At 50.1% G+C, this 18783-nt stretch overlaps 1 protein-coding gene across 1 annotated transcript in view; it reads right to left on the bottom strand.

Annotated features, from left to right (window-relative positions):
- Positions 1 to 379: 379 nt before the first annotated feature.
- SETD3 (SET domain containing 3, actin N3(tau)-histidine methyltransferase) overlaps positions 380 to 18783 on the bottom strand; it is a gene marked incomplete at its 3' end in the record, with an annotated part of 79699 nt that continues 61295 nt past the window's right edge. The window contains exons 7-14 of the mRNA XM_080707226.1: positions 16267 to 16325; positions 15541 to 15655; positions 8494 to 8568; positions 6824 to 6990; positions 6046 to 6131; positions 3291 to 3451; positions 838 to 1272; positions 380 to 643 (exon numbers count right to left, since the gene is read on the bottom strand). Coding sequence (XP_080563352.1) covers positions 380 to 643; positions 838 to 1272; positions 3291 to 3451; positions 6046 to 6131; positions 6824 to 6990; positions 8494 to 8568; positions 15541 to 15655; positions 16267 to 16325 — 1362 coding nt within the window. The remainder of the gene's footprint in view (positions 644 to 837; positions 1273 to 3290; positions 3452 to 6045; positions 6132 to 6823; positions 6991 to 8493; positions 8569 to 15540; positions 15656 to 16266; positions 16326 to 18783) is intronic.

An 18783-nucleotide genomic window follows, 5' to 3' on the forward strand; every position in this document is an offset into this window, starting at 1 on the left:
CCTTTTAATAAGGGTTTTTACTCAAAAGGGGAGCTTTGAAAATCTCTAGCTTGTTGTGAAAACCAAAAAAGCCAGGGGCCGACGCCACCAAAGGCCGCGGTGCTCAGTCGGCTGGGTGCGCCACCGTGCACCTGTGTCAACCCTGGACAGGGAGGGCACCAGTGTCCTGCTTTGATTCAGGAGGAAGGACAAGTTATTACAGCGAAACAAAACACAAAAGTAAACAAATCTTTAGAAATCACTAGATATATATGTTTATATATTTTATATAATTAGGATTATCATCAACATTTAAAACTATTAAAAATAAGGTTGCCACCTTACCTTCTCTTTTGGTACTGGGGTGTTATTTTTTAAGAAGAAGAAAAAAAAAGACTGCCTAGACTCTTAAGTTTAGTTTCCTGCCCTCGCCCTTGAGCTCCTGTGCCAGGCCCCCACCTTCCCGCTGGACCCCAGAGTCCCCCCAGCCGCAGCCTATGGCAGCAGGCGGAGCAAGCTTCCTCTGGTCCTCAGGACGCCAGGCCCGCAGAAGCACGCTGAGCCAGGAGCTGAATTCTTCCCCAGGAAGAAAATCCACGTGCCCCGGGGTCTGCAGACTCCCCCACAGGCACCTCTTCCCCTGGTTCCTGCTCATTTGTTTTGCCTAGAAGCAAGATGGCAATCTTAATCAGAAAGGGAAGCTAGATCTTTAAAATAACTTAAAAAATCATTTTTATATAAAGCAGCAAAAACATATTTTCCTCTCTGCAGAAAGAAAAATGTTAACACGGAGCACAGCGATGCGTAGGGACTGCTGACGTGGACCTCCCAGGCCGCGCCTCAGAACTGCTCTCTCGCCTCAGTGCTGTCCGAAGAAGATTCTTTGGCGTCTTCACTGGCTCGTTTGCCTCCTCCTGGATTCAAGTCTTCGTTTTCGGACCTGGTCCCGTTGGGGATAGAGTTTTCGCCATTGACAAGCCCGTTCTCGGCGGCCTTGGCTTTGCTGACGACCTCCTTGAGGCTTAAGGCCTCCTGCACACCAGCCTCCTCCTCGAGGTTCCTCAAGACCAGCGGGAGGCTGGAGTAGCCCACGCCGCCCTCCAGCAGCCCGAGGCTGCCCTCCTCGTACTTGGGCAGCGGCGCCCTCTCCTGCAGGCGCTTGCGGTAGTACTCCCGGTTGGCTGCCGCGCTCCTCACGGCCTTTTCCAGAATCTCCTTCTCCCCGAGGCGCAGCTTGATGGCCATCGTGGCACGCACAGAAAGGTCTCGGTTCTCCAGGACAGCTTTATCTTCCTGGAAAATAAAAGGGGGAACTAATAACGAGGAGTCCGAGCCAGGGCTGGTGGGCACGCCTGTAATCTAGCACTCAGGAGGCTGAGACAGGAGGATCTGGGTTTGCGGCCAGCCTCAGCTACTGAGTGAGGCCCTCTGCGACTCAATAAGACTCTGTTTCCAAATAAAAAGAATAAAACATGGGGCTGGGGTGTAGTTTGGAGGTAGAACGCCCCAGGTTCATCCCCAGTACCGCAAAAACAAAAACAAAAACAAAAACAAAAACAAAAACAAGGGGTCTGCATCAGCCAGGCTGCAGGGCCAGCAGCGCCGGGGAGGGGCTTGCTGGGGTGCTGGACGGTGCAGGCGGTCACGGGACTGGACACTCCCACCAACTGCAGCCAGCTGATGTGGTGGCCCACTGTAATCCCACTCCTTGGGAGGCTGAGACAGGAGGATGGCAAGTTTGCGGCCAGCCTCAGCAACTTAGTGAGATCCTGTCTTAAAATGAAACAAATTTTAAAGGGCTGGGAGTGTAGCTCAGCGGTAGAGCACCCCAGGTTCAATTCCCAGTGACATACACACCCGACAGACAAAACCCTGCACTTTAGGTTCATGGCTCTCATGGCAGAGAGTTACGCCTCAGTATGACTGTTGTGAAACAAAACAACCTGTGTCAGCAGCAGCATGGGCAGGGACCTGGCCGGGCCAGCTAACTCAGTCCCAGGGCACCTGCGTGGAAGGCAGGAGGGGCCAGCGGAGGAGGGGAGGACCCTCGGGGCTCAGGGCGCAGAGGTGGGCTCTGGGGCACAAACGCAACCCACATCTGTGGGATTCTGTGAATTGAAAACTAGAAAACCAGCCGGGCGCGGTGGCGCACACGTGTAATCCCAGCATTCAGGAGGCTGAGACAGAAGGACTGTGGTTCGGGACCAGCCTCAGCTACTTCGTGAGGCCCTCTGCAACTCAGTGAGATCCGGTTTCAAAATAAAGAATAAAAAATAGGGCTGGGGGTGTAGCTCGGAGGTCAAATGCCCCTGGGTTCCATCCCCAGTACAGCACACGAGCGAGCACGCGCGCGCGTGCGCGCGCGCACACACACACACACACACAACAACTAGAAAAACTACATATGCGTGTGTGTGTGTGTGTGTATGTGTGTGTGTGTGTGTGTTTGGTACTGGGGATGAAACCAGGGGGAATTCTACCTCCAAATTCTACCTCCAGCCCTTGTTTGTTTGTTTGTATCCGTGGTACTGGGGATGGACCCAGGGCATTCTACCTCTGCACTACACCCCTAGCCCTATTTTTTATTCTTTATTTCGAAACCGGGTCTCACTGAGTTGCAGAAGGCCTAAGTAGCTGAGGCTGGCTTCGAACCGTGATCCTCCTGTTTCAGCCTCCCAAATGCTGGGATTACAAGCGTGCACTACCACACCCGGTTTCCCCAGCCCTTTTGTAAAAAAAAAATTTTATTTTGAAATCGGGTCTCACTAGATGGCTAAGGGCCTAAGTCGCTGAGGCTGGCCTCGAACCTGTGATTCGCCCACTGAAGCTTCCTGAGTACTGGAGTTATAGGCATGCACCCCTCCCCAATTACTAAATAATTTTAAAATTTTATCTTTTTTTTGTGGTACTGCGGATGGAACCCAGGGGCTTTTCTACCTCCGGGCTATACTTCCAGACCTCTTTTATGCTTTATTTGGAAACAGGGTCTCACTAAGTTGCTGAGAGCTTCACTAAGTAGCCGAGGCTGGTTTCAAACCTGTACAATCGTCCTGTTTCGGCCTCCCAAGAGCTGGGATTACAAGCGTGCACCACCACACCTGGCTAAAATTTTATCTTCTAATCAACAATGCCCCAATACAATTTTTGGTAAGTATAAGCGTACTAAATAGGAAAATAATATAATTGAATAAAAATGTTAAATACACAATTTTTCCACTGAAGAATTAGAGTAATTTACATTACTCTAATTTCTTACTGAGTATCCCTGAAAATACAACAAAGCTCAAATACTCATGTATCAATCTAATCACCTCAATCGTTGTTTTATATGTTTTTAAAAGAAGCGAGGCTCTGTCTTCGAGAAACGTCCAGAGTTTGATCTCGTTGTCCCAGCTCACAGGAAACTCAGAGTTGCCCAGAGTGAAGACCCTATCGATAGCACTGTCTCCTAGCAAATGTTCTTTCAGCTCTTCTACAAGAGATACAAACGCAGTCTGTTAGGGGAAACAGTGCTGCTCTCGACTTTAACCATCAGTCCGCACGAAGTATGTCTTTCCCCACAGTGCCATCTTCCTTCCCGTGGTTAAAAGCTCTCCGGATCAACCAGCCCGGCCATTCCAGACTCTCCACGCACAGTCAGAGCGGAGTTTCGGGCGGGGGGGGGGCGGTGAGGCCCCCTTTGTGTGGAGTTCAGATCCATTTATCACTGTTTATGGGGGACTCTGAGAGCCTCTGGACAGTTTCACAAGATGCCATCTAAAGACAATCTGCGGCCACAACCCTCACTCTGACAGCGCCCTGTCTCCCAGCCAGGACCTGTCACACCAACTGGGCCCAAAGACACTCAGGTGAGCCACATAAACAGTAAAGCAGCAGCAGTCACCACGGCCGGGGAACCCTTCTCGATCTGGAGTCGACTGGCAATAACAAGGGAGCCTCGAATGGAAAGAAATAAGAAAACGGTCAGAAAATCTTAATGAAAAATGAGCCTGTACCTCTCACTTGCCAGGAATCTAAATAGGAATTACAAATAAACACAAGTGCACATCTCAATTACCTTCAATATATTGAAGAAGAGCAAAGAATCCAGTAACTGCGCTGGGCATTTTATCCCCTGGCATTATCTCCGAAACACCAAACATGCCCATCCTATTCAGGCTCAAGAAATACACCCAGGCTCCTTATGCAACTGTGAGACAGTATCTCTTTCAGAGCAAAATGCCCTACAGCTGCCACTATTTACAATTCAAATTGAGGAACTGCTGCTGCCAGCAAACCAAACTTTTATTAGTATTAGTTGGAGTAATTCAAAGAATGCATCGATTGTCTTGACATGACAAACCGGCTTCCTAAGACTAAAGAGAAACTAAGGGGAGCACCCAGCCCAAAGGGATCCAAACAGCTTTCTAAAAAAGAAAGGAGATGTTACCTAACGTCCAAGAAACAGATCTACTGAGTTGGATTTGTTAGCAAAGAACATGATAAACTCCAGGAGTTTTAGACTCTTGATGCTTCTGTTTATATGATTTGCATAAGGCCATGAAGATTTTTTCAAAAAGCTTCCTTGGTGATAGAAACTTCTTTTCAGAAGCCCAAATACTAAGTTACTACTGTCACTCCTTCAATGCGCCCCAGCTCTCTTCGCCCGGGGCCCGGCCGCGCTTTCTGCTGCTGCTGCTGCTGCTGCTGACTGGCGAGACGGGACCCAGCTCTGTTACCGGAGAGAAAAGCCTGCAGCGGGGAGTAAGCCCGCCTGGATGGGGGGCACCACAGCTGTGGTACGGGTTTCCTTCCAGCTAAGGGCTCCTAACCTTGAAGGGACCCCACTCCTCCGAGCCGGCCCAATCCTCCGTGGTCCTCAGCTCCCTCGGACCTGCTGCAGCCGCGCATGGCCGGAGCCCCAGTACCCTGGGCTCCCTCGGCAGGGACGGTCAACAGCTAGCCTCGTGTTGCCCAGACCCTCTCTGTGCTCCCAGAGCTAGCTCAGACACCCTGAGCTACGAAGATTTTCTTCCATGGATTCTGTGACTTGTAAACCAGCACGAGTATGGATCCGGGGCACAGCTCCAGAAGCTGGTTCTAAGTTAGGGCCATCCCTTGTTGACTGAGCCTCTCCAACCTTCCCCCCAGGCTGATGAAAGTAAGGTGTGGACCGCACTTAGCACCGTGCCTGGCACACAGCAAGTGCTCGTGCGGCAGGGGACTGCATCAGCATCACCTCTCGTAATTATGCATTCCCGGAGGGTATGAACCGTGATATTCAGCTTCGTATCCCTGGGTATGAAAAGCCCCAGGTAACCCTTAACTCCAATTCACTGACTGAAATGATGAGCCATGAAAGCCCTCCACAGATGACGGCCAAGCTCCCGCACCATGGCTGCCTTTCGGGATGAGTAGCATATCACTTTGTCCGGGTCTATGGCTGGTGTCCACATTGTCTCCCTGTGTTGGAGACTAAGTTTCCTCTACCTCGTCCCAGCGTCAAGCCCTGGACCCAGACCTGAGGTCCTGGCTGGGCACAGGCGACCCCCAACTGCACTGCCCCGGACTGTGCCTGCCCTGATGAGCAGGCAGCTCCTTCCAGAAGGACACCCATGGGTCTGCTCACTCTCACCCACTCAGCCTCACCCAGTCTGTTCTGCTTGGATCTAAGGCACTTTATGACCACACACACACACACACACACACACACGCACGCACGCACGCACGCACGCACAGTGTGAAACCTCAGCACCAGGGAACTTACTGGAGTACACTCTAGGAGGAAAAACAACCCAACCACACTCAATCTCAGTATAAAAGCAAGAGCACCCTAAGCAAATACGAAGGCGGGCGCTCCTCTGGGGCTAGCCTGAGGTGCAGGGAGGACCACCGCATGCGCCACACAGATCCTGTCCACAATGCTACCTGGGCTTAGTGCCTGGCACTAAACGTTTCCAGGGTAAACAACACATCAGCTTCTCTCTCCCGTGCTGCCACCGTCCCCTCCTCAAAAGCACTTCAGTCGGAAGCAATCCTGCCTTTAGTCTGGACTCTCCCGCGCCTCTCTACCCTGCAAAGACTTACCTTCGGTCATGCAGAACACTCGGAGGAACGCCAGAAGCTGCGCAGAGATGGGCGGCTCCGTGGAGTGCAGGGCGAACACGCTGGAGCTGGGGGAGCAAGGAGCGGCATCAGCCCCGCCACCCCCAAGGACACCCCGCGGGAGGGACCGCCTCTGCCAGCAGGCCCACCGATGGCCTTTGACTCGGGCCGCAGGCTTTATAAGAAGCATTAAACATATCACGCGGTTCTTAAAAATGTTAATAATAATTTATGTTGAGTTCACACTTTAATCATTAATCAAATATTGACAGGTTCAATAAGGAAAGGTCTGGATAATCCATTTTCATTAAGAATGGTTCCTCCATTCCCTGGAGGGCTAATAAATCATAATTCTTGTCTTCTCTATCATTTCACACCTCAAATGCAAGAAAATCTTTAAGAATTTAACCAGAAATTCTTGAAATCACTGAGGATCATGACTTTATTACAGAAACTAATAGTGGCAAAGAATTAACTGAAGTAAATTGCTCCAGGTCATTCGCCGAAGTGCCCATGTGACTTACTGAGGACCGCGGGCCCCGCCCTCACCCACTGTGCCCGCTTCCAGGGACGCGGCGTGTCTACCTGGATGCGTGGTCAGGCACCATGCGTCTCCACGGTCTAAACGTGCTGGCACCAGGGATAAAGGGATTCAGACAAGTTACCGTAGAGAAGTTTTACCAACACACCAACTAAGCACCGTGCGACTGGAGCTACTGGCAGCGCCACAGAAGAGCCCAGGGACCCGTGTGCTACGTACGTGGGGATGCCAGCGCGGGCCAGGACCTCGGCCTTCATGGCGTACAGCCTGTCACTCTTACTCACTCCAAGCTTGATTTTCACTCTGTCGTGTGAATTATTGTCAAAGAAAAATCCACTGTGGATCACAAACTCTGCATTTGACCGAGTGCCATAAAAGATGTAAATCTGAGATGCAGTAGAGAGAAAATAAGGGGACATAAAATAAACTTAGCATGCATTCTTAATACAGAGCAGACCAGAGGACTACTTCTTGCATATTTAGTGCTACTTTACATTAATGAGACAGAATAGCTCTAATGTAATTACCTAATTGTTTGGTACAGCATGTGCAGGAAGGCAAAGGTGTGCTGTCCCAACTCCCGACTGAAGGGGCTGGAGCCAGCGTGCCCACCTAACCCAGCAGAAGGCAGCCTCGGGGAGTCCGGGGACCGTGGGACAGGACACAGGCCCTTGGGCCTGAGGCCCCAAGCCCCTCACAACTCGCTCCTCCCTGCGGGACAGCCAGGCCACTTTTTTTTTTTTTTTGCGGAACTAGAGGTTGAACCTGGGGACATTCTACCCCCAAGCTACACCCCAGCCCTATTTTTTATTCTTTGTTTTGAAACAGGGCCTCACTAAGAGCTGAGGCTGGCTGTGTGCTGCGATCCTCCGGTCTCAGCCTCCTGAGTCCTGGGATCGATCGCAAGCGTGCGCCGCCATGCCCGGCCCTGGGCCGCTCTTTAGGCCCGACTTGGAATGCACCGTATCTTCCTCGCCTTCGCTAAGCAAAGGCCCTTCTGGAACAGCAGTCTGCAGCCACGCCTGCCAAAAACCCATCTCCACATCCCGAACAATTCTGCACCTGCCAGGAAGGTGTAGGGACCCTCGTGAAGAGGGAGCAGATCAGCACTGTTAGCCTGAGCCTTCGCTGTCACGGCCGCAGTCTGGGAACAAGGCACTCTGGCCACAGTACCTGCGTGGCTGTGAAGCTGATGGGGAACACAGAGGGTTAGATGTGTGGCTCCAAACCTGCTCAAGAGCTTAACCCTGCCCCACCAGATTATTAGGTGAAAAGTTAGTGAAAGTGCCAGACTGAGGGCATGATGGTTCCTGATATCCTTGTTTTGCCACCTAAATACTGCTCCTTTTATATTATTATTATTATTATTATTATCATCATTATTATCGTTATTATTATTGTTATTATTATTGTTATTATTATTATTAGCAGTACTTGGGATTGAACCCAGGGGCATTCTACCTCTGAGCTACACCCCCATCCCTATTTTTTCTTCATTTGAAACAGGGTCTCACTAATTTGCAGAGGGCTTCATTAAGTAGCGGAGGCTGGCCACGAACCTGCGATCCTCCTGTCTCAGCCTCCCAAGTACTGGAATTACAGGAGTGTGCTACCATGCCTGGATCATACCTTATTTACTTAATTTATTTTGTGGCACTGGGGACTGAATCCAGGGGCGTTCTACCTGAGATAACCCCCCAGCCCTATTTTATTTTTTAATTGCTGAGCCCGGCCGGGAACGTGAACGCCTTCTGCCTCATCCTCCCGAGTACTGGGATGACAAGCGTGTGCCAGCAGGCCGGGCGCAGTATCTTCTTTAAACGACCGACACAACATTAATTCCGTGCCACTCTCTGGGCCTCATTCTGTGGGACAGTACCGGAACCCACCTGCTCTCCGGCCCGAAAGTCCTGCAGAGCCACACACTCGCAGCGGTCATCTTCCAGGTTGTACCCAGTGGTGATCTAGCCACGGGAGAAAGAACAAACACCTGTGAGGCCGATGTGTCTCTCGCTCGGTCACGACGCTGTTTGCAATGGAAGGATAGCGGGTACTAGAGGTGGAGGTGCATCCGCAGGCTCCTACAGCTAAGCACGGAACGGCCCGAGTATGTCAAGCAATTCAACTCCACCAGTGATACGCGTGGAAAATCACACGCCTGGAATAAAGGAAATGCTGCTGGAGAGGATATTGGACCAATCACCACTGTTGGGCTCAGCCAAACATGACCCCTAATTACAAAGCCACTGCCTTTACGGCTCCCTATGGCCGTGAGCAGGCAGGCAAGGCCCCACAGGTGACAGGAGGCGAGCCCCACACGAGCCCTGGTCTGTCCACTGGCGACCCCAGGGAAGCAGGATCTCTGGAGGCCTCAGACTTGGAATTAATCCCTTTACCTAACATTTGGCCACTAAAGAATGAGGGACAAGAAAAGTCCTATTTCTGAATTATGTCCACATTTTACTTTGAAAGTAGAGAAATTCAAACTTTCAGGTATGCAAAGGAAAAATAAAAGAACTTAGTTATTACTTATTCCCTTTCTTTCTGCTGAGACATGACAGATGGGCATTTCTAAGCCCATCACAGAACAGGTTATAAAGACAGGGCCGCAGCCTGGCTGGCCACATCTCACCTCCTGGATTCCTTTTGGACCCCCCTCTTCATCCCCCCTGCGTGGCTTCGTCTGCTGTTTCTCGCCCAGGTTATTATCTGCAAAAGCCCTTCCGGTGGTCTCAGAACCTAACAGTGCTGCCCCCGAATGGCCCCACTGTGCATTCAGGAAAAAGGCCAGCTTTCAGAGCGGGGCCAGACTCCCCGGGACAGGCTGCCCTGCCACGCAGGCAGAGTCTGGCTCCCTCGTGCAGAGAATGGCCTTCTCCGCCTGCCTTGCCTTGGGACGCAAAGAGGCCTGGCCTCTCCAGAGAAGCCTCCCTCACCAGCCTCCCTGACAATCCCAAGGCCAGCCTTCCCTCTCCTGGGCTAAGTACCATGCAGAGAGCACTGCCTCCCCTCTCAGCTGTGAGGCCAGAGCTCCCTTTAATGAGGTGCCGAGTATGTGGCACACAGTCCACACCAACTGATGCTGTCTTTGACAAGATTTATTGGAGGTCTAAGCCCCACAAGGAAAGAATAGGACCCTTAATTTATAGGACGTGCCTTTTCTTTTTTTCTTTTTTCTTTTTTTTCTTTTGCAATACTGGGGATGGAACCCAGGGGCATTCTACCTCCAAGTGACATCCCCAGCCCTATTTTTTTTATTTGGAAACAGGGTCTCACTGAGTTGCAAAGGGCCTCATTAAGTAGTAGCTGAGGCTGGCCATGAACCAAGATCCTCCTGTCTCAGCCTCCAGTACATGCCTTTTCTTTATGTCCCATCCCAATGAGAAGCCTCCAACTTCCTAGACCGTGCAAAAGCTTATTTAACCCTTTTGGACCTATTTACTTGGAAAATCAAAGATTCAGGGCAACTACAAGTGCTGCTTACTAGTAACCATATGAATTCAGACCCAAAGGGTGACTTCAGAGCAGAGGATGCAGTGTTTGGGGGATGACCAACTCGTCTTTAAACCCAACAGGCCCGGAGCCACAGGTCATGAACACCACATCTAGGAGCCTCTGTGCTTCCGCTCCAGCGAGGACACGAAGCCAGGTCTTCCAGAGCAACTGCGCTCGGAATGCTTTACACACTTGACAAGAAGGGGTGGCAAACCCGAGTCACTAGGTAACGAAGTGCAGAGTGAGGGTCTGCCCTTCATCCTGAGCCTCCTGCGAGGGGCCAGCCAGCAGCGGGAAGGGAGGTGGGCTGGGGGAAGGGGTGGGCGAGGGGGACGTGGCGCACTCCTGTGAGGGAGACCAGGGGTCTGAGGTGTGTGCAGCTGTCTGGGTGACATTCAGCCTGTGGCTTCAGGGGTCTGCCAAGCCCCTCAGCGAAGCTCACGTGCCTGAGGGTGAGTACGTGACTGCTTGTGGCACAGCCAAACACTTCCTCCAGGGTGCACGGAGACGCCCAGCAAAGGGGAAGGCGTTCAGGGCGAGCGTAGCCTCGACGCGGGAGCAGCACGGCTGCACTCTAGGGCTCTGCTCTCCTTGGGAGGTCCCGGGGGAGCCACAGGGGACAGCCCTCCTGCAGGGCATGAGTGGCCACGTGAGGGCCAGGGAGCAGTGCACTGGGCCGCACCTCCTCTTCCTCACCCAGCCCCTGTGAGCCTGAGGGCCCCACCTGTGAGTCAGTTCAAGCGCCTACTGAGCGCCCATTCCCTGCCAGGCCTTCAGAAAACAGCCAGAAACGCCTCGTCCCCACCCACGGGGGCAGAAGAGTGGGGGGCAGACACGAGGAAAAATCAAGTAAACCCAAGAGCACAGCCCCGCAGACACCTGGAAGCCAGTGGAGGCCAGGGAGGTGGCTGGAGTTGCTGGCGACTTGGGTGGGCACAGGGCGCCCATCCCCAGTGGCGATACTGACACGGGCGCAGGAGGGCCACAGCTGCACTCCTGCTCGGTGGGCCTGTTAGCAGTGGTACAGGAGGAGGAGCACGACACCTAACTCCTGCTCAGATGGAAGCTCAGTGAGGAGTAGAGCCCATTTGAATGTTCTTTTCTGTGTTTTTTCATTTTCTCCAAGTATGTATCTCATCATTTTGTATTACCAGGGGGAAGGAGTGTGGTAAGACATGCTCATCAAATAAAAGGGAAAAACTGAAAGAAAAGCTGTAAGCCGGGCATGGGGGAGCACACTTGTAATCACAGCGCTTGGGAGGCTGAGACAGGAGGATTGCAGGTTCGAAGCCAGCCTCACCAGCTAGTGAGGCTCTCAGCAACTTAGACCCTGTTTCCAAATAAAATATAAAATAGGTCTGGAGGTGCAACCCAGAGGTAGAAGGGCCCTGGGTTCCATCACACACACACACAAAAAAAAAAAAAAAAAAGAAAAAGAAAAAGAAAAAGAAAAAGAAAAATGAAAGAAAGAAAAGCTGCTGGAAAAAAGGTCACAATCACATCATATTAACATTTTGGAATCTTCCTTTTGGTCACTTTCCTAAGCCTGAGTATAGATATTTTCCATTCATTCACTCCCCACTCATGAATTTGTTAAAAGAATATATCCGGTATCTGATGTACCAGGGTCCTGGGAGATGAGCAGGACAGAGCAGAGCACTGCCCTGCCCTCGGGGACCTGCCCTCCGACCTCACACGAAGTAAAAGGCAGGACAAGCACCCGGCGTACAACCGAGCGGGCAGGGAGGCCGTAGTGCCGGGAGCGGGCCTCTAGCTAGAGGCCGTCTGTGCAGGCAGGTCTCAAACCCCTGCGGGTCAGAGGAGAGCTTCCGGCGGAGGTGGGTGTGGGCTGGGGTGCGAGGGCAGCAGGGGCCAGAGGCAGTCACACCTGTGTGTGGAGGGTGCAGGGGAGACAAACCGTGCAGGGGCCTCGTCGACGTCAAGGTGGACTTCACTTTGCAGCCAGGGGACGGAGCCTTCAGTATATTAACAGAAAGACGGTGGGGCTGGGCCTCACTGGCTTTGCTGGAGTGAACCCTGCACCTCCACCCACCCAGGGTCACATCTACTTTACATACCAGAACTGATGCTGGCCTGGGTGCCACCGGGCCCACCTCACACAGACTAAACCACTTCAAGAAAGGGAACCCGCTGCTACATTAATTCTGAACAAGGCATGCAAGACTTAAAGATACATTACTTTCCACAGCTCACTACTGTGCCTTCCGGCCTTCCTAAAATCCCTTCTTCAAGTGGCTAGGAAACCCGCCCCGTTCACCAGAGCCCTGCCTGGGTTTGCGCCGACCTCCACCAGGATCCTGCCTCTCCTGTGGCTGATCTGAAACAATGGCTACAGGCCTCATCTCTCTGTTCTACCATGGCCAGGATTCAGGGCCGCACTTGAAAAGGCCGGTGTTGCTGAGCTACCAATCTCTACCTCCTCCCTCAGTTCGAGGCAGGATAGTCTCACAGCAGGAGGAAGATCGTCAGCTCAGAGGCACACAAAAAAGAAAATCTCCCACTTGAAAAGCAGAGCCTTGGTTTCAAGTGCCTTGTTTTTAAAAAGAGATTAACTGCTAATATGTATGATATACAACTCTATAGAGTTGAAACAGAATTTCTTAAATCCGATCACATTAAATTCCCCATGAAGACTTATAAAGACAACGGGAAGCAGTCCAGCAAAGGTGTGGGGTTAAGTGCGTGGGAAAGGACCCCTCCAGAGATACACGTGGGCTCCTGAGTACACCTCCTGAGGGCGGAGGGCTTCTCTGCCAAGATAGCGGCAGGTTCTAGACCACACGCATCGCACCGGGGAAAAGACAGTGAGCACTGTCACCAGTTCGTGATTTTTATTTTGAGAGGAAGTCAAAAAGTGAACAGCATCACGGCATTCACAGGGAGCAACAAACAGCTGCTGTGTCTGCCAGTAAGAGCGGGCGCTGCACGCACACGAGGGACGGACAGAACGCTGCAGCCGCGGCTCCTGGGCCAGCGGGCCAGGCTCCTGGGCCGGCACGGCAGGAAGGCCCTCCTACCTCTCCTCTCCAGAGACTTCTGTGCTGTGTGATCCTTATTTTCTTATAATAAAACATGCATTCATCTTCCCTCTCTCTCCCCCCTCCCCCTCTCCCCCTCTCTCTTTTTTGTGTGCATGTATAATACTGGGAATTGAACCTACGAGTATTCCACCTCTGAACTATACCCCAGCCCTATTTAAAAACAAAAAACAAGGTCTTGCTACATTGCTGAGGCTGTCCCTGAACCGGCAATTCGCCTGTCTTAGATTCCCAAGTACTAGGATTACAGGTATGCCCCCTCACATCCAGACTATTTAATATTTCTTATTTGCCTTAATAAAGCATGTTTTCTTTTGGGGTGAGATTAAACCCAGGGACATTTTACTTCTGAGCTATATTCCTATCCCTGTTTTATGTTTTATTTTGTTTGGTTTGGTTTTTTTGTGGATCTGGGGATGGAACCCAGGGGCATTCGACCTCTGAGCTACAGTCCCTGCCCTATTTTTATTCTTATTTTGAAACCAGGTCTCACTAAGTTGCAGAGGGCCTCACTAAGTAGCTGAGGCTGTCCGCGAACCGCCATCCTCCGGTCTCAGCCTCCCAAATGCTGGGATTACAAGTGTGCGCCACCACGCCCGGCATTTCATGTTTTATTTTGAAATAGTTATCCTGATAAGTTTCCAAGGCAGGCCTTGAACATGCAATCCTCTTGTCTCAGTCTCCCAAGTATTGAGATTACAGACATGCACCACCGTAACTGACTGCGTACTTTCTTTTTATTTTTAGAAATGAAATATTAGGCTGGGTGCAGAGGCACATAGCTGTGATCCCAATACTTGAGAGGCTGTGACTATAGATCGCAGGTTCAAGGCCAGCCTTAGTGACTTAGCAAGACCCTGTTTCAAAATAAAAATAAAAGCCGGGCGCGGTGGCACACTTGTCATCCCAGCGCTTGGGAGGCGGAGACAGGAGGATCACGCAGGTTCGAAGCCAGCCTCGCTGGCTTAAAAGACCCTATTTCCAAATTTAAAAAAGTATAAAATAGGTCCGGGAGTGTAGCCTGGAGGGAGAAGGGTTTCCAGGAACCCCAGTACCACCAAAAAAATAAATTAATTAAATAAATAAAAATAAATAAAATCAAACTGGGAATGTAACTTAGGGTAGAATGCCCAGATAGAATGTACCTCAGGGTCCAATCCCCAGTATCACAAAAAGAAATAAATAGGGTTGAGGGTACTGTGAGTTAAGCCCCCAGTGTCAAAAGAAAAAAAAGAACAAAAAAGAATCTCTAATGATTAATCTAGTTTGAGAACCAATGATCTAGTCCCAAAAAGGAAAGAAAGTGACTAAGTTAGATATTGAAAGGTAAATTTTTAAAAATTTTAAGTTATGATTAGTTAAAAACAAAAAGAAAAAAAAGAATGTAAACTTAAATTCATTACTAAAAACACAAAATATCCTACTACTTCCTAGTATTGTTAAATATTAGACATATTGAAATTAAAGCAGAAACATAATTATAAAAGTGGAACTATTCTTTCTTGCTGCAATTTAAATGTTTTTAAGATTCAAGAGAGTACTTGTTGCTAGACTTTCCAAAATTAGCACAAGGCTACTCTATCTAAAGTGTTTGGCACACGGTGTATGTGTTCTGGACATTTTGTGGAATTAGATGTGATATAATTGTTTACAGCATTTCTCTCATCTATTTATACTACTGCTAATAATAACAAAGAAAGTTGACACTGAAAAAGACGAAGAAAAACCAAACCAGCAGACTAGTATAATGTTAAAAACGTAAATGCCTGAATTTATGATTTCTACCTCTACTGACAGGAAATCTCTCTCAGAAGAGAGACAGCTTCAGCCAGGCTGTTGTTCGGAACCCAAATCGCTGAGAAACAGAGGCCGCATCCTCTCTCCAAGCTGAAGCAACACTAGAATGAGGCTGCCCTGTTTCTTCATCTCTCCCACCCACATCTGACGGTGCCGTGGACTCCAGCGCCGAGGCCAGGGGAGGCCGGGGCAGGGACGGAGCGGGGCAAGTGTGCGCCAGCAAACAGCGGCACAGACAGAAAGGAAGGCGAGCGAGGAAGATCTTCAATAAGTCAAAAACTGAGTATAAATTAAAAGAATAAGAGAAACTACGAGGCAAGAAAATGAGCGTGTGGGCTGGAATTATGGCTTAGCAAATAAATGCAATTCGCTGTGGTTTTTGAAAGTGTCATAAAATCTGCGTTCCCAGTTTTCAGCAGGACATTAACACAGCAAAAGAGAAAGCCTGAGTCTAGCAAGGAGGGAGGGCGTCTGGTCCACACTGCACTGCACTGCACGCTCCTCCAGGAGGGAGGGGCGGAGGGAGAAGGAATGGCCAGGGGCTCAGCACAGCCTCCCAGACCAAAGCCAAGCGGAGATGGTTACCAGGCCGTTGGTGTGGTTACACATGTCCCATAGAGGGATCAGGGCCAGGGTCACCCGGGAACCGTCCTCCGTGGGAATCTGGTTTTGTCGCGTCATGACGGAAGACACTGCCCACCTGTAACATAAGAAAAGGGTGAATTTAGGTCAGAACCTTGAGGAGCCACGTGCACTGAGAAAGGAGCACAGTGTAGAGCTGCCCGGCCCCTCGAGGCGCCTGAGTACCAAGGCAGCCGTGCTCTTGTATCAGCCACTGAAGACCACATCCAGGGTTGAGGGAGGCCGGGGAGGGCAGCCCGGCTGGGGGAGCGCAGGGCTGGCGGAGGCCGCAGGCAGCCTGAGGGAGGAGCAGGCAGCAAGCTGGGCTGAGGGCAGCCGCGCCCTACTGAACTGGCTCTGTGGCCATCTTCAGAAGAGCAAACCTTAGACCCTTCCTGAGCTCCTGCCTCTAATAACTGAACAAAATGTGGAATGCAAATTCTCATCACATTGTGTGCAGTAAGTTAACTCTTTGGGGTCAAAAGAATTCCCCACTTTATATGGACATATCTATTTAAAAGAGAAAAAACACCTTCCACACTACCCAGCACTGATGGATGCTGATTTGGGTACAGAGGTAACCTGAGCCTTTCCGCACCACTGCCTCCCCCAGCCCAGCCTGCCAGTCACGGCTGCGGTGGTCAGAGACCTCCCCCTCACCTCAGGACTCCGGCCCAGCCCTGCACTCACCTGTAGTCCTCGTAAGTGAAAGAGTCCTTCAAGGGCAGCTTGCTGGCATGAGGGTGGGTCTGGGAACGAGGAATTTACGAAAGCAGAGGTGAAAAGAGAAAAGGGAAAACAGAAAAATCAGTCAGCGGAATTTCATTATTTAGCTGCCTAACAGATCCTAACAAGAGCCAAATGAAGCAGGAGGCGTCCAGCCGCCGACTGAGGGATCATGGTGCCATCACGCGCTCGTACATCACTGTCAGCTTAATCTGTCGTGCCCAGCCGCCACCATAAATCTGCTCCTTCGCATTCTGGTCCTAGAACCCACAGACACTGCACGAAATACAATCGAAGGGGGACAGACTTCACAAAGGCAGCGGCCCCAGGCCCCGAGCGTCTGATCTGAACAGACCACAGCGCCTGCAGATCCGCTGGCCGTCCTGGCCCTTCCTGGGAATCTCGGGCCGCAGTGTCTGTGTGGGCCTCGTGAGCAGATTTCAAGTCTCTTCTCGTACCAACAAAAGGGACAGTTGCAGGCACTCGGATACACTCAAAGTTCTTACACTTATCTCTGACTCAAATCATCTGCTGGAAACCAACTCATTTCGAATGAATCATGTCCACGGCGAATGCGGATCGAGTGCAGAAAATCAAGGGAAGTACAGTTTAGGAGATCGGAGATCACAAAGTAAAATGGACCAGCAAGTAAGAGAAAGATACAACAGAAATGAGCAGAGTTTAAATTATACTACTTTTTTCTGGACAAAATAACACTTGGCAAAAATATACCAAACTTCACACTTAGAAGGAAATTTTATGCGTTCCGTATTCTCTTCCCCACAACCCCCAGACCTTCCCAACCCTTCACTTTATCTCAATTAAGAAATTAAAAGCTGTAACAGTGTAATTTTAATCTTCAGTTTCAATTGCAGCCTGATAGACAGACTGCAGTTAGTGATCTGAGTCAACAAATGGTTATTTCTGAGCTACAAAGAAAACTCCGCGGCGCTGCGCCTGCACCGTGCGCGGGGCTGTGTGCGGCGTGGCTCTCCACGCGCAGCACCAGCGCGCTGTAATTTATCACCGCTCACCGTAATGTACTCGCTGGCACCGTACACAGGACAGTAGGGGATGAGGTAAAAGTGGCTCAAACCGTAAATCAATTAGAAAACAAAAGCTTGTGCTCAGTGCGCAATTTTAGGCAAATTCTATATTACAAAAGGCTGCCAACTGGGTGCTAGCTCCCAGGTGCCTGCCTGTCCCTCTCCCTGCCCCAGTTGTAACCCTTTGGAGAAAGTAAAAATGGGAAAATACATTCCTGTCATCTTTAAAATGTATGCTGTGATAACAAAGTGAAATGAAGGAGATGTGCTTTAAGGCAACATATGAAACACCACATTGCACAGAGGCATTTCCTAGCCAACACGGAAAGATCAGGAAATTGTACGGGGGCTGGGGGGTCCACAGCACGGCCGGCAGCAGGCAGCCGGTGAAAGCCGGGGCCTTGGGCTTCTCGCTCTTTTTCTCACTAACAAGTGAGGTAAATGCCGGGCTGGGCCTTAGCTAAGGCTCTCACGGAATTATTACACTCAATCAAGGCAGTGGCAGGGCGTGGTGGCACACGCTTGTAATCCCAGTACTTGGGAGGCTGAGACAGGAGGATCGCAGGTTCATGGCCAGCCTCAGCTACTTAGTGAGGCCCTCCGCAACTCAGTGAGACCCTGTTTCAAAATAAAGAATAAAAGACAGGGCTGGGGTGTAGCTCAGAGGCAGAATGCCCCTGGGATCAATCCCTAGTACTGTGGGGGAAAAGAAAAAGTACAAATCAGATCAGAACTTCTCATCCTGCAGACTTGTTTATTTATTCATTTATTTAGTGGTGCTAGGGATAAAGCTTATGGCATTGTGCATGCTAGGGAAGGGCTCTACCACTGAGCTATACACCCAAGCCAGCCAAAGTAACTGGATCACAAGAAGTACCAGGTCAAGACTTCAAAACTATAATGAAAGGCATTCTACTGCTAAAATTTCCTTTCTCTTGTAATGAATGAAATTTCACATCATCTACTCTATTGGGAAACTGTACACATCTGTCTCTTGTCAAAGTCCGGGAGGTGGGGAAATTCTGTTGCTTTTTTATTTTTAAGTACTTTAATTTACATGTATGGAATTCGCTATGGCATTTTGAAAGATGGTAAATTTCAATGCTAAATCTAATAAATACTAAACATTTACAAAGTTTGACTTACTAAACAGGAGAAAAGTGACAATTTTCAAAATTGGAATGCTGAATCTCAAGGCAACCTGAGGAAGAATCTTCTAACACTTACCTTTAAAGGGCCTTGGACCCTACAAACGACTGAGGGTGGGTGACCTCAGGGACCAGAGACGTTTCCCCTCTCCACTACTTACAAACACTTCCTACCCAGCCTATATGTTCATACTAGTAGCCTTCAGAAGTCATATAAAAACTCTCAAGGAAAAAATGGGGAAATGCCTTTTTAACATTGATTTTGAGGATTATTTTGGCTGTGGTTA

Source organism: Muscardinus avellanarius, assembly GCF_963383645.1.
Source record: "Muscardinus avellanarius genome assembly, chromosome: 12".
Taxonomy (NCBI): Eukaryota; Metazoa; Chordata; class Mammalia; order Rodentia; family Gliridae; genus Muscardinus; species Muscardinus avellanarius.